Here is a 16,679-nt window from a genome sequence, read left to right as displayed (position 1 = left end):
TCTTTATTATTATTACTATTAATCAAGTTGTAATTACTTACACTTCTTTAAGAGCTTAAGAAGTACGGTTTGCTATTGTCAAAAAAAAAAAAAAAAAAAAAAAAAAAAAAAAAGTACGGTTAATAATGATTATAATGTTTATGGCTGACCATATATTAAAGATTGGACTCTAATAAATAATTAACTCATAACATGGACTACCCTACAAAATATATATAAATTGAATCGCATATATTTATACAATTATATATACACCTTGATTAGTAATCATATAATATAAATACAAATCCTAACATTCTACAATTTTGCAGTTTTCATGTACTCATTTTGTAATCTTGCTGTTGTCACATTCGTATTATAATTATTAATTATATTTCTGGGTCTAGATGCATATGGAGTTGCTTTGTTAGTAGGGTTGTTATACCTTGGGCCCCGTATAATACCATAATACATATTATTTTTATAATTTAAGATGAACCATATATATTATATGATTTTAATCGATTGATAGACTTGAGATTTAGTTGTTCAATAATATAAAATTGACGACCTTGTCAAGTGAACTTATACCTAAAAATTCTCTGTCATTTCTATTCCCAAATATTAAACAAATAGTGATTATTTTAGTTAGAGTGGTAGAAAACAAAGGAATTTACCAAGGATTTTTCTTTCCCGGAGTATATAGGAATTGAACTTATTGAAGTGATAATTGTTTGGATCTATATTGTCAATTTGTCAGGTGAAATGTTTTATCGATATTGAGAGTGGTAATAAATTCTATGAAATTTTTTAAAATAAATTGAATTGAGGAAAAATGTAGTTTATATCTTAGCTTACAGTTTTATCTTTTGTACAGTTCAACAATCAATCTTGATGAATCTGGTCCGAAGTTATCGAGAATTTGAAAGTTTCAATTGGATCCACTATATAATGTCATATGCTCATATATAATACTCCGTAGTAATAATTTTAAGTGTTACATTATACGAAGTATTACATACATAGAGTTTAAGCATAGCGCAAAATTAATAAAATCTATATTGGAATTATCCACTCTTACTCATCTCACACTAGCACATTGAATTTTTTTTTTTTTTAAAAAAAAGAATAAACATCATTCATATTATATTTACAGCTCTTAATTTGATATATTTAGGACAATTATATTTATGACACTAGCTTTAATTTAAATACAAATATGCAATAATCATTGACATCAATTAAACTACATTTGTACAAATTAACACCTCAATTTCGACAACAATAAGACAACTAGTCATCGCATGATGTCACAAGAGTTAAGGAAAGCAACCGAAACTTAAATGAGACATGCCAATAGAAAGAAGCTTACGGAAGAAATGTAGGCTAATATAATGCTTCTATTAATTAGGAGAAACTAAGTTTGTTCTAGCTAATTAACGAGATATGATTTAGTACGAGTCTTTATTTTAGGGTGTTTTTTCAAACTTTGATCACCTTCGCAAAAGTACTTAAGTTGTCAAATTTGAGTTTCTTACAAGAAAATATATATATATATATATATATATATTATAACGCATGTCAATAATGTTTGTAGTTGAGTCGAAACTAGTACCATCGAAAACAATTTCTTACACATATATTATGTTAATTGAATTATCGTAAGAACCATGAAAGATGGTTTAAATGTTCTAAAAATGTTAAGTAATTCTTTCGATCATGCTCGAAATTTGTTACTAGTATGAGTAATTTCCTCCAAGTGGTTTCGATATTCCCTAGCAAATCCGTTGTCTGTAAGGCTTATTATGTGCCACATGTAATTATACATGGATAATATCTTTATTGATTGAAAAACATGTGAAATTTTACATATTTTAAGCGTTTTTTGACACATATTTTTAAGAATAAGAACTGTCACAATCTAAATTCCAAGGGATGGCTGTAAAAAATTAAAAAATAAAAAAAATTCTAAGGGATAAGATCCTAATATGAACAAGTTAGTGAATTGAACAATAATTTTTGCCTTGCATCTGGTTAATTCTCTAATGTATTGATATAGTTTTACATATCACCACATTACAACAATATAATATTCCAAACAATTTTACTTTTTTTTTTTTTTTTTTTTTTTGAGATCGAACATAATCTAGACCTTATTTGATTTAAGTTATTTTCACTTATCTTAAAAAATTTACGATCAAATTAAGTAGACAAGATATAAAATCAAGGAAATGAGAAAGGTTTAAATAAGTTCAAGGTTGATGCATGATGAGAGTTATCGAAGTTCAACCTACAACTAGATTAAATTCGATTAAGTTTTACAAGTTCAGAATAATTTAGTTAAATTCTATATAATTGAAATCGAGTGAATGGAAAGCACTCTAATTAATAGCTTTTTGATTGCATGTCTTAAGACTCTTGACTATAATCCCACTTGTATTTATGCTTGAATTTTAAACCTGTATAGTGATTTTTATGCCAAAACCAATTTTCTTTAAATGAGTCAAGATCCACTATTAAAAAGCAAACAAGAAATCTCCTTTAATATGATCACATCAAGCTAAGGTATCATTCATGCATATGTCAATTAGGGTTGTGTATGATTCTTCACCTGAATTAGTGCGGTTTAAATCTTCACGCATGGTTTGCAAACTTTCCGAAATCCAAATTTATTGAAATTTAGTACAACAAATCCAACGTAATTTAATCACAAACATTTGACGCCTTGATGAGTATAAAATTAATCATTTTGATTTTTAGCTTTTTTAGTTTTCATTTATTATAAAATTGTCACTTGATCCATCAAATAATCAATAGATAAACACTTTTATGTTTATCAAGGTAAAAGACTTCAATTTTTTGAACATGGGATAAATTGACGCACATTAATTAAAGAAGAGAAATGATGATTCATACAAGTAATACTTCCTCCGTTCTTTTAAGTTGCAATGTTTCTTTAATCACGTTTGCTATTGCATAAATTCAATCATTAATATCTTTAATTATTGATAAACAAAAATTATAAAAAGTTGATATTTTTAAAGTATATATTATAACGAATCTAACAAAATCTCACATGACTATATTTTTCATCATTACGATTAAATCACAAATATGCTAAAGTCAAAACGTGTCAACTAATAAAAAAACGGAGGTAGTATAAAATTGTGGATTATGTACTCCACCTATAACTAATTGGCATTAGGATGGTGAAACCTCAATTACACTTAGTCCAAAACCTATTCTCATTAAGTGATAAGTGAGATGACCCAGACTTATTTAACCATTAATGAAAATTAAATGGTATCAAGCACAAATTGGTTGTTAAAAGAAAACTAATGTTTGATAACTCACATTTGAGAAGCAGTGTTAAGATCAAATGCCCAATTTATCGGCAATGAGATTAGTAAATACCAAATTGAAATAGTTTGTTCAACACAACAGACTTAAATTCAAAGTATCTAAAAAAAAAATTGAATTTCTTTGTAAAAAAAATTAAAGTGAATGCAAAAATAGTTAAATGTACTATGATATGATGTAAATAAGCATAAAACCCCCACGATTGGGAAACTATTCTATTCAAAGACAAAAGTAAGTTAAAACAAAATTAAGAGTAAATTTAGAAGGTAAAAGTAGTAAAAATTTAAGCAAAGATAGCGAAGCAAGAGAGTAAGTAGTAAGGAGATGATGTAAGAAAAAATTGTCGTGAAGTGTTTGGGAGGGAGTGAAGCTGCCCTTTGCCCTTCAGCAATGTGGACCCCACTTACCCCACATACGACACTCCTTGCTGCGTGAACACGGAGAGCATCCAACACCCCTCCTCACATTTCCCACCCTTATTATTTCTCTCTTATTATTTGTTTATTTAATTAATGTAACTCATCAATTAATTACTTGTCTCTTATTTTAGGAAATATATCTCATTTCATTAATACATAGTTATATTGTAGATGTTGTATACAAACAAGCTCATTAATAATCTTATATCATGCATGTATTTGAGTAGCTATGCTTTGTTGTTTTGAATTGAATGAATGGATTTGAATTGAATTGTATGTAAAGAGGGGTTTGAAATGAATTGTATGTAAAGAGGAATTAACTTAATTGAATGGATCAAATTAAAAATTAAAAAAATTAAGTTCAAATAAATAAGTTGTACTGTAAATTGGTTATGTGTATATATGAGTTTTTAAGTAATTATTTTTTCTAATTTTGTGGATGTTGCAAACTTGCAATATTTGTGATTGATGTTTCCTTATATAACAAAATGTTTCAAAATATATAAAACGGCGGAACTGTGAGAGTACAATTTTAGTGATGTAATTTACTAAGTTAATTATATTTATTTGGATTATGCCAAAGGTACGGTATATAGAGGATGGTTAATATAAGGGTGACTTAACTTTTCTTAATTAATTAAGGATAATACAAACGTTTAGTGACACATGTTTTAAACCTATCATAACTGATTCGTTGACCCTCTTACGGAATCACCTCAAAATTTGACACCTCTAAACAATTGTTAGCAAAACAGTTCACAGAAGACCTTGAAAATTATTAATATATGTAATGTGTTAGTAGGAGTAACCACAATAGTTGTATTATTGTAACATGTAAGAACTGTTAATATGTGTTATTATTTCATATAATTGTGCTGACCATCATGTATGTTACTAAAGTTGATATTAATGTCAATATCTTCTTTTTTGATTCATATCATTACTTACCATCCTATATTAGATGATCAATCGACTAAATTATAATACATAATAATTTTTGCATAATTTAACTTACTATATATACTGATATGGTTTCGTACTCTCAATTTCACTAGAAAAAAGTCCACTTAATTAATATTATGAAACTAGCTCACAAAACTTTCAATTCATATTTTACAAATTATCAATTATTTGTACTTATACCACTAACAGTGACATCTTTTTTTCTTTTTTAATCTCCCATCCAAAAATCAAAATATCCACCAATATTATCATTGAAAGGAAATTTCCAGCAATTTAAATGCAAGTGGAATGGTTAGCTAGCTAAAAAAAAAAAAAAAAAACAACTAATCAATCAAATATAAGATAAAAAAACCTTCTTTTTTTTCAATTATTTTTTTTAAAAAAAAAAAACTATTTCATTTCATGGGTTGATTCTATCTCTTCCTCTATGCATCTTATTGTATCTCCCTTATTTTTCATAAAATTTCAAATTCTCTTCTCCTTTTTCTCTCTCCTCTCTCTTTCTCTCTCTTTGTCACTCAAAAATAAAAATCTCTATCCATTTCCCTCTCATCTACCCTCTCTCATACACAAAACACACAAACCCCGTTTCTCTTTTTAGGGTTCCTCATTAATTAACCTCTATTAATTTGTAAAATTGCGTATTTTGGGGATTATTTTGATATCAGTTAGAATTCTCAAATTAAAATTGTAAAATTTGCATGTGGGGTGGATAGGATTTAATTCATCCTCCCCTTTCTTTCTTCTCTCTCTCAAATAGATTATATATAGGATTCTCTCTCTTCAACAAGTTCATACAAACACTAGATATATAGCTACTCCATCCAAAAACCATAACCAAAACCACTATTATTAAAAATAAAAATTAATTAAAAAAAATAATAATCTTAACAAATGGCGGCATCTTCATCCTCTTCGGCCTTCTTCGGAAGTAGAGAGGCCGATGCGATGAAGCACGCGCATCATCAGCATCAACCATCGCAACCACCACCTCCACCACCACCTCAAGTTTTGCAAAATCAACATTCGTCCGCGGCCGTGCCGCCTCCGCCTTCGTCATCAGCAGCACCACCACCCGCTAATCCTCAACAAAAGAAGAAGAGAAGCCTTCCTGGAACACCAAGCAAGTGTTAGCTCCTAAAACCCCCAAATATAATTTTATGAATTATTTTTTGCTCACTATTTTTTTTTCCTCTCTATTTTTAGTTATATATGTCTTCAAGTGGTTTTTGTCTATTCCTTTTTTTTAATTTATTTTTTTAAGGAAAGAATTTTTTTCGAAAAGAAAACCCTAATTTGTGGAAGCTTCATGACAAAGAAGATGTGAGGAAAAAAAAAAATTGAACATGGATTTTTCTTCTCTCTTTTGTTCATTTCTGAATAGACTTTATCTGCTACTAAACACGAACTTATATATATACATACATACACACATATATACAACATTTATTCATTTTGTTGTATTTATTGTATGTTAGTTTGTGTTGACAATGAAAATAATAAATCTCAATGAATTAAATTTTGTGTTTTATTATTTTGGATCGTTTCTATCTTTTTATTATAGATGAGTTACTACATACACAAAAAAAAAATAATTACGGGTAAAAAATAATTTTATAAATTATTGTACTCCCGTCGTCTCTAAAAATGAATTCATTTATTGTAAAGTTTTGAGCGATTAATTGATATAAGCTTTGAGGATTATTGATTACGACAATAATAATAATAATAATAATAATAATAATAATAATAATAATAATAATAATTGTGATGACAAATTATGATGATCAGATCCGGATGCGGAGGTGATAGCCTTGTCGCCGAAGACGTTGATGGCAACAAATCGTTTCATTTGCGAGGTATGCAACAAAGGATTTCAAAGAGAGCAAAATCTACAACTTCATAGGAGAGGACACAATTTACCGTGGAAGCTTAGACAAAAGACTAACAAAGATCAAGTGAGGAAGAAAGTGTACTTGTGCCCTGAACCCACTTGTGTGCACCATGACCCGGCTCGTGCCCTCGGCGACCTCACCGGAATTAAAAAGCATTACTCGCGCAAGCACGGCGAGAAGAAGTTCAAGTGTGAGAAATGTAGCAAGCGTTATGCTGTTCAGTCTGATTGGAAGGCTCACTCTAAAACTTGTGGTACTCGTGAGTATCGTTGTGATTGCGGCACTCTATTCTCTCGGTATGATTTTTTTTACCATCCTTCTTTTTTTTTCCGTGTTTTTAAATAACAGGTCACATTTTTTTTTTACTCTGATATGACTATTTAAAAAAAAGAAAAAAAACAATTAATGCTTAAGGTTGACTAATTTTGACTTGGAGTCATGAAATGTGACTTAATTCGTACAATTCTATTTAATTTTATTTAGGCTATACTATGGTTTATAATTGTGATTGTATGTTGTTGTTTTGGTATTATTTGAGTGCCTGTTGTTGAGAGTATATACGAGTTATAAAATTCAGTGCATTAGCACATTGTTTTTGTTGGTGAGTGTTTTTGTTTTTGGGTTAAAATTAGAAAAATACTATGGATTAAGGGAAAAAAGCAAAGAAAATGCAGGTACTTATTTGACAATATATGAGTTTGTTGTAGTTTTCTTGAGAAAATAAAAATGGCTGCTGATGATGTGCTGTTGTTGTTCTTGTTAGTTTTTTTTTTTCTCTCTCTTCTTTATTTTTCACTGAAATTCTGGGTCAAGCTGTTTTAAAGTAAAAATTAACATACAAGTACTAACAGAATAGGAAGATAAAAGAAAAAATATAAGAAGAAGAAAACGCCACCACGTGAATCCATACACGAGTCGTTTTTCTGAAACCACTATGCCATGTAATAGCTACTAGTCATGGCTAGCTTTTTGTTTTTCTTTTTCGTTTGTTTTATTATCGCAACAATTGTGTTTTTACGTAAGATAAAAAAAAAAGGTATAATCATGTGAGGCCTTGTTAAAATTAGTGTTAATGTGTATTTTTAAAACTCAAATTCTTGTTTTTTTAGTGTCTATGTAATTGAAGGTATTAGCGGTATGATTTATTATGTGTTTTGAGATGCATAAAACTTTAATTTTGTTACAATAATAAAATAACGGAAAAAGTATTAAGTAATTAAGTATTAACCAATGATGTAAATTAAAGCAAAATAAATATGAATCTCATTGCATTATTGGACCGTCACAACAAATTTCTATTACAAAATTATTTACGATACATTTAATGAAATTACACGAGTAATACACATTATTACAAACGATTAAACATGTGAGAATATCCAAATGGATGCTACTTTTATTTCATTGGGTGTATCCGAACGGATGCTACTTTTATTTCTTTGGGTGTATCCGAACGGATGCTACTTTTATTTCTTTGGGTGTATCAGAAAGGATTCAGCTTTTATTTCTTTTGATTATTCTCTCAAATCGTACATTTCTTTCTTTTTTTTTTAATAATCATTTAAGATGCTCTAATTTTGATTTTAAATATTGCAAAAATAAAAGAACATAAGAAATGTTACATTATGTATTATTTAAAAAAAATGTAGATTAAAAGAAATTTTAAATGAATCACATTGGGCTGTGACAGAAAATAAACATCTGTTACAAAATTATTTACTATATATTTAATGAAATCACAAGAGTAATCACTCGTTATTACAAAAGATTAAACATGTGAGTGTATCCGAACAAACTCTGTTTTTATTTCTTTGGATCGTGTATCCGAACTGATTCTGCTTTTATTTCTTTAATTTTACCCGAACGGATTCTAATTTTATTTCTCTAGGTTTATTAGAACGGATTCTGATTTGATTTCTTTGGACTTGGTCTATATGTATTTACTCCCTCGGATCCTTCTCTTAATTATTTTTTGGTTTAATTTAAAACAAATGTCATTTTTACAACATTAATCAATAAACTTTTATGTTAACTATATGCTCAAATACTCCAATATATTTCAACTTTATAAAGGTCGAACATGTTAAAATGTGTGCAAAAGGTTAAAACCAAACTTATTTAAAAAGTTGTAAAGCTAGCTAGGAGTATATACTTTATTATAATAAAATAATTCGTATAATTATACTGACGCCGCCTCGAAAAGTACGCCACTGCCCTAATAGTAGTCGTCGTTTGATCCCTATTCACGTGTTGCAAAGAGAGAGAAAGAAGGGGTTAGTTGGTTACTAAGTTTGTTGCGTTATGGGTTGGCTAGATGTGATCACTTCACCCCTGCAGGTACCCCCTTTTCATGATAACGTTACCATCTTCAATTCCTTTTTTTTTTCTCTCTCCTCTTCATATAATTCTACTAGATTTATAGATAGAATGACGCTTATTGTAGTAAAATAGACACTTCACGAGTTTCACGTATGATTTTAATTCCCAACACGTACATATACACAATCTCGCTTAGCTAGATGAATTGATAGGTACCACTGACATTTTTAGAAGGTAACGTATCTTGTTTTTGTTATTTTAATATGGACACTCTAACTACATTAACTTGTATTTTTACTTGTGATTTTATCGTGTTTGAACGTGTATGTGTAATAGAGAGGTCGTCACTTGATGATCGTCAGTCTTACTAGCTATGTTAGTAACGTAGTTGTATAGGGAGGTTGGACTGGTGAAAACTATACTGAAATACATTTATTATTCATGGTCGTCTTAGGATGGAGGGACTACACAAGTTCTCCTTGATTGATTTTCTTTCACTATAATGAAAATATTCTCTACTTGCATTTATTGGAGGGTCAGTCCATAATTTGGTAATCTTTTGTTGATTGATTATGAACTCTGTTGCTATTTCATCTTACTTGAATTTATTGCACTGATTTTCCCTCTCTTTCAAGTACTCTGATCAAAACTGTGTTGTTAGGTCATTTTATGTCCTCCATTTTGTACTTGATGTTTTTTTTTTTTTTTTTTTTTTTTTTAAATTAATATACTTGTATAAAGAAATTATTTTTTCTACAGTATAATTTTTCTATATATGTCGGTATTTTTTGGCTATAAACAGTAAGAAATTTATTTCCTTTTATGGTTATAAGTAAATAATAATTAATTAGTAGTTTGTGTAATTTCATGTGAACATCTTAATCAGCTGTGATTATATTAATGTGTCCATTATTAATTACTTAAGTATCCAATTTTGCTTCCTATTTTGAAATTTCATGAAACTATTGAGTGCCTATTGTACTTTGGTTAAAAAAAAGTACAGTACTTAGAAAATCCATATTTTTGGTAATAAAGTATGCTAGAAAATCTCGATGTATTAAACCCTTTCACACTATAATATGGAGTATTAGTCATTTTTGCTAAAAAATGTGAATTTTCACGTTAGAACACATTTAATGTTGAACATTTTTTGTAACATCATTGAAATTTTTGAGAAACACTTGTAATTTAATTTGAATTAAGATTAAGAAAATGTATGAGAACACATTTTAAAGACTATATCAAATTTCAAAATTAACATAAAATGATACATAGAGTAATTGGTGAATTGTTAAGATTAATTAGTACGGAGTACTAGTAATTTTTATTTGGCAATTAACAATACCATATGATTTATAAACAACATAATTAATGCATAAACTCACTTATTGACTAGCAACATAATTTCTTTTAATTAATACAAGAATTAAATTTTACAGCTTAAACTATTGGACACTTTATTAGAAATTACCCCTCCTTAATTGTATCTTAAGGTTAAATCTTTAGAAAATGTTAACAAATGCATTGAAGACTATGTAGCTCACATGTAGTACTAAAACTTAAAACAATACATGAAAATAAGCTGATTAAGTGATTAGAATTGTATGTTAAAGTTAAATCAAGGCTAATTACATACCTTAATATAAATTTGATTACATTATCAATTAATATAGTACCTTTGTTTTAAATTATTTGCAATAATTTGACATAAAATATGAGTAGAAATATCTAATCATTATAAATAATTTAAAACGAAATTAGTAGCTTACATTACATTACATTACGAAGTGAATACAAATTATTGGAGTATATGTTGAAATAATTTTGGTGACACAATTTGACTAGCCATCAAATTCTGTTACACTGGACTCTCCACCTAAAACTCTAAAAGCTAAGATTTGGAATCTGAAAACAAGCTAGCGGTCACAAAATAAGTCAATCTAAAGGGGAACCTAGGTACTCTCATTCGATGACACCATTCATGACAAACATGTACTATATATGGTCACATGTTTTGATATGTCATACTTAGCTATAGTACTATTATACTACTCCTACTCCTACTATTATGCTACTTGTACAACTATATTTGATGCTTTCACTTGGATTAAAGCTGCGATACTTGTGTATACGACTAAAATAATTTACTCCTTTTATCGCCAATTATTGCTATTGTGGGGATTCTGTTAATCGGACACATAATATAATCTAAAAGGATTTTTGGTATTCTAGTATGTGTCACGCACTGTAAAATGTGATTATGTTGTGTTTAATGTTTATGATTAAATTTTGTTGTTACAGACGGGACAGCTTCATAACTCACAGGGCGTTTTGTGATGCACTAGCTCAAGAGAGTGCAAGACATCCAAGTAGCCTATCCACCTTAGGAAGCCACTTATTTGGACCTACTTCTGCGGTTGGTGGTGGTAATGCTGGTAACAACAACATGGGCTTAGGAGTTGGACTTTCTCATCAAGTGGGCAACCATCTTCCAGTGTCGCTTTCCGATCAAATGACCTCTGACATCCTCCGCCTTGGCGGTGGGGCCCGAGGTGTTGGGACCGGGCAGTTTGACCACCTCCTCGGGCCGGGCTCTTTCCGGCCACAAATGCAGCAATCTCATCAGGGCAACTTTTACTTGTCTGATCAAACTGGTGGGCCCAACCATTATGCTAATAGTAATAACAATGATCAAGAAAATCAGTCTCAAAATGCTGGTGGTGGAATCTTCTCCAACAAGCTATTCACCGGGCAGCTGCCCGTGCCCGACTTAGGGTTTTTCTCAAACAATAACAACAATGAGAACACCAACACCATCAACACTAATAGCACCACTGGTAGTGGGGACCACAATGGGATGTTCTCTTCTTCGGGTGGCGGTACCCTCTTTGGCGGGCCCTCTTCTGGCGGCCTCTCTTCCCTTTACACCACAGGACCCGGCCTCCAAGGCGGTAGCCCCCACATGTCCGCTACCGCCCTCCTCCAAAAGGCTGCCCAACTGGGGTCCACAACCTCCACCAGCAATGCTAGTGCAACTGCCCTACTAAAGGGACTAGAAGCGAAACCAACACCGCAACAATCCGCACCACCGCCACCCCCAACAAGCGCCAGGGGTGGCGGGTTTGGAGGATTATTTGGAGAAAATGACCAAAATAACCTCCATGACCTACTCATGAGGGATAACCTAATGAACAACCCCTTCTTTGGAGGTGATCACCAAACTGGAGCAGCTAGTGATCACAATGGTAACTACGGGTTCAACCCGAATAAAACCGGGCTCGGTGTCGGATCATCGGACAGGCTTACAAGGGATTTTCTTGGTGTAGGAGAGATAGTGAGAAGCATGAGTGGTAATGGAGGAGGATTTCCTACAAATTCACAAGGCATGGCATCCTTAGAAAACGTTACAACTGCTGATCATCAAAGAAATAATAACAATAACAATAATTCTGCACCAGCAAATAATAATAGTAATGTGAATAATACTGCTCCTTCAAGTACCCAAGCTTTTGGTGGTGGTGGTGGTGGTGGAAATAATTTCTAGTCAATTTGGCAAATCAAAGAAAAAAAAAAAAAAGGTTTTTTTTACATCAGAAGTCAAGTACAGGTACGTAAATTCATTACATTTTTATTACTTCCTAATATGTAGTATAATTCTTATGGTAACTTGTTACATAATTACATTATTAACGTGATAATTTATTTTTACTGAAATAGAGTCGGTAAATATAATTTTTAAATTTTGTTTGGGGCGTGAAAAATTATAGAGAGTGTAATTTAACGATGAATAATAATTATGTGATGATGACGGTCCAAAGGGGGTGGTCACTGCTTTTTTTTGGGGAGGAGGAGGAGGAAGAGGTGTGGGCTATAGATTTGTTTGTTTTTTCTCTTGTGTTTTTGTCCCTTGGTTTTGTTGGTTTGTTTGAGTTCCTTTATTTTTATTCTCTTTGTTTTTTATTTTTAAAATTTTCTGGTGTGAATTTTTGGGTAGTCACGGGTCATGGAATATTATTGATCATATAACAAGATTTTTGTGTTACTCAAAAAATTAAATTTTAAATTTTTTAAAATTCTTTTGTGGGTGCCACGCATGTGAATGTATTTTTCTCTATTAATTGAATTATTTTCCCAATTGCCCCAGTTTTCTTTTGAATAATATCTATGACTATCAATATTCAAATTTGTGAGAAATTAAAATTTATTAAATATATACTTTTTGAACACTAAGCATGTATATTAACCAACTTAAGATGAACATTTACATGTTAATTTAAGCTACATTAAAAACTAAGCAATTGAATTAAAACACCACAATATTCTTCATAATCTATATTTTTATTATGATCATATAGTTGATAATTTTATTTTTTTTATGATTAAAATAGTAAAAGTTGTAGTAATTATTTACCGTAAAAATTAATAAAAACAATGCTTAATCAATGTTTACCGGTCAATGAAGAAAGTCAAAATATATCTTACTACACAGTACACAGTCAATTTTATGACTAATTTCATCAAATTCGGGATAATTTAAAATAGATCAAGATTCTATTAATGTGGCCTATTATATAGATCATTCCTAACATAACTTTAGGAAACACAATTTCACATACATACCCAATGAGAGTGTACATGTGCATGTTATGTAGTATACGTAAGAGATCAATAAATACCTACTACGTGTTTTAAGAAAGAGAATGAATGTTGTGCTTTATTTGGTTAATCCAATTGCAATGTTGGTGAAAGGTTAACAGGAATCATCCATAGAATAAAGTATAAATTACACGAATGAGTAAAAAGATGCTCTTTTTTATATTTTTTTCAAGGAAACATGTAACATCTAATATGGACCCGCTGAATAGGATTTGAACATCCACTTTTCCTTCCATAATTCATTGAGATTGATGGCATGATTTATCGATATTGTTGTCTATACTCGTAGATCTATTTTTGTCCTCTTAGATATTATTATCAGACCAATTATGAGCTCACAGTTTTTACTGTTTTAAATAAAAATAAATTAATTAAAATTAACTATTTTCCTCATTTTTTACTGTTTAACTCGAAATTGGTCATACATTACATTTTTTAAATTTTATTGAAGCTTGTCATATATTACCTATGGGAACAAGACTCCAAATCAATATTATTGTCTTATTAATATTTTTTCTACACTATACTAACAATAATTTATGATGATTTATTATTGTGATATCTGTGAATAAATCTTGGGGGTTATTGTTTATTATGTGTACGGAGTACAATTGTGCATTATAATGAATTATTGTAAGTTCATATATTATTTTGAACATCGTCATTCTACTAAATAAATATAAGTAATTTTTCTAATTATTACTTAACTTGTTAGCTTTTTTTATCTGATTAAAAGAAGATTTAAATTTTGTAGTGTTTGTTCTTAAGATTATCTCTGTTGTTTGTTATATTTAGTAAGCTTAATTACTATAAGGGAGAAAGGAGAGGAAGACATTAGACATGTTTTAACTCTATTGCTATTGTTTTAACAAAGGAGAGAGGGATGTTTGTGAGACTAATTCAATTTGTCTTGTTCATAAATTTCTATCCTTATGTCATTAATTAAATTGATCTTTAATTTATATCTGATATGCTAATTGAACATAAACATGTTATATAATTATTTGTATTGTATGAATATATTAACTAACTAAATACTATGGATTATTATATTAACACTACTTTTTATTAGGGATATCTTATAAACTTTTTTGTGACAAACTACCTTATATGTACATTTTAGATTTTATATGGTACCCCATATTAAACCTTACAAATATTTGCTCTTTCATTTTTGTACTGCAGGAATTAGGTTTTGTTTAAAAAAAAGACAACTTTGCCTCCCATCTAAAAGAACTCAAAGTTCATATGAAGCTTTGTTAAAGCAATGCAAGTTAATTAAGATCGTCATTGGTTTTGCTAGCTGACTACCAAAATTCCATCAGTAGATAGGCGACTGAAGTTGATGCCGAGGCTGTATGATGATGCGCATGAGAGAGGTGGATCGAGGATCAATCGATTTTTCGAATCGTTTTAGTTTATAGACTTTTAGTTTTGATAAATTTTAGACTTTTTATATGTTAATTACCTGACTCATGTTTATGGTAAATGTGAATGAAAAATCTCAAATGTTTAGTAACATAAGGTAGAAGAGTACAATAACTTCGATCTTCATTCCAGCTGAGAGAATTTTTGTTCTGAAATCGAGTACCTTGAATATAGTTTTCAATTCTTGACATGTTTGGCATAAAATTTAATGTTTTCAGGTAGTAGAAAAGATATTAGATGTTTTGTTAGTTAAGATATTAAATTTGTGATTTTTGGGATTTTATTGGTATATTATAAAGTGAAATTAGAAAATTATAGAGGTGGAACTGAGGATATGAAATAAAAGGGTATTGTAGGGGACTAGGGGACTAGGGGAGTAGGGGTGCTACTTTAATTTTGGTTATGTACTTACTATAGCACTAATTAAAATATGTATGTCAACTAATTAACTTATTTGGTTTTAAATCTTATGGTTTAATGTTTATATTTGGCTAATTGCCATCTTTCTGTACTAGAACATTTGAACTTCTTTATTATACACCACATGTGGTAAATTGGCCCAAAAATTAATCACATGCAATTAGACTCATTAAACTTATCAAGTAGGTCAGTTTCAAGTCAAGTATTTCAAAATCAAGTCAAACATATATTAAAATCTCGGGATTGTAGGGGATGCATCACGGGTGACCATATAATGTTATTTGAAACCACATACGGCCATTAATCGGTAACATAAAGCCATAAAGGCATGTTCATCCAGCTTTGAGTAAACAAAAAGGAGTGCACATGTATACAGTTGAATTAACAATTTTAAAGGGAAATTAGATGGTTTCAACCATCCAAACAAGCTCTCGGGGTGTCATGGGGTCAATAGAAAGTGCTCCGACTTGTTTTCTTACTGGGTCCAGAAAAGTTAGAAATTTGTGCAAAACTGAAGGTTATATTCTACACTTTTGGACCAATTTTGAAGGTTAGGGGATCCGTTGTAGAAAACTCTCAAGATGGTAGGGGATGCAACTTGGGGTCATATTGTTTGGAACCATACACGACAACTAATCGGCCACAGACAGACTCATGGCGACCTTGAGTTAATGGAGGGAGCTAAGGCATAAGCTATAATACAATGACTAAATTGATAGTTTAAAGGCAAAGTGGTTGACTCTAACTACCCAAATGGCCTCCTGGGGTTTGTGGAAAGCACTTTGAATTTTTTCTTTCCGGATTTGGAAAAGTAAAAGACTTGTAAAAAATGAAAGTTATATACAAAAATGAGACCAATTTCAGAGATTTTGGGATTTGTTGTCTAAAACTCACGAAATTGTAAGGGATGTATTCCGGGGTTATATAATACTCCCTCCGTTCTTTTTAAAATGCATCACTTTGATTTTTGCACTATTCACATACCATGGTTGACTTAATTTTTTCACCTTTATAAAATAAATAATTTTTATTATATAATATATCATTAGATTCGTCATATTGTCTAGTTTCATAACATAATTTTGTTATAATTTTTACTAATTAACAATTAAAGATATAAATAGTCAAAGTTGCGTCTCGGAAAATGTGCCGGTCAAACTGATGCAAATAAAAAAAAAATAGAGGGAGTATTATTTAGAACCATGTTCTACCATTAGCTGGTCATATACAATCTCGTGGT

General features: G+C 30.2%; 1 protein-coding gene across 2 annotated transcripts; it reads left to right on the top strand.

The window, feature by feature from the left end:
• The first annotated feature begins 5,100 nt into the window (after window positions 1-5,100).
• On the top strand, window positions 5,101-15,207 carry LOC145562086 (protein indeterminate-domain 4, chloroplastic-like). 2 transcript variants are annotated; one of them, XM_081622262.1, is made up of 4 exons: window positions 5,101-5,844; window positions 6,513-6,912; window positions 11,237-12,542; window positions 14,777-15,207. In XM_081622262.1, the coding sequence occupies exons 1-3, from the start codon at window positions 5,616-5,618 to the stop codon at window positions 12,477-12,479; spliced, it is 1,872 nt and encodes a 623-aa protein (XP_081478388.1). In that variant the 5' UTR covers window positions 5,101-5,615; the 3' UTR covers window positions 12,480-12,542; window positions 14,777-15,207. The 2 variants fall into 2 exon arrangements, with proteins under 2 accessions (XP_081478388.1, XP_081478387.1); XM_081622261.1 differs by having other exon boundaries at window positions 5,102-5,850.
• The last annotated feature ends 1,472 nt before the right edge of the window (window positions 15,208-16,679 follow it).

Source organism: Chenopodium album, chromosome 10 (genome assembly GCF_948465745.1).
Source record: "Chenopodium album chromosome 10, dcCheAlbu1.1, whole genome shotgun sequence".
NCBI classification, from domain to species: Eukaryota; Viridiplantae; Streptophyta; class Magnoliopsida; order Caryophyllales; family Amaranthaceae; genus Chenopodium; species Chenopodium album.
This window is presented reverse-complemented; position numbering and strand designations above follow the sequence as displayed.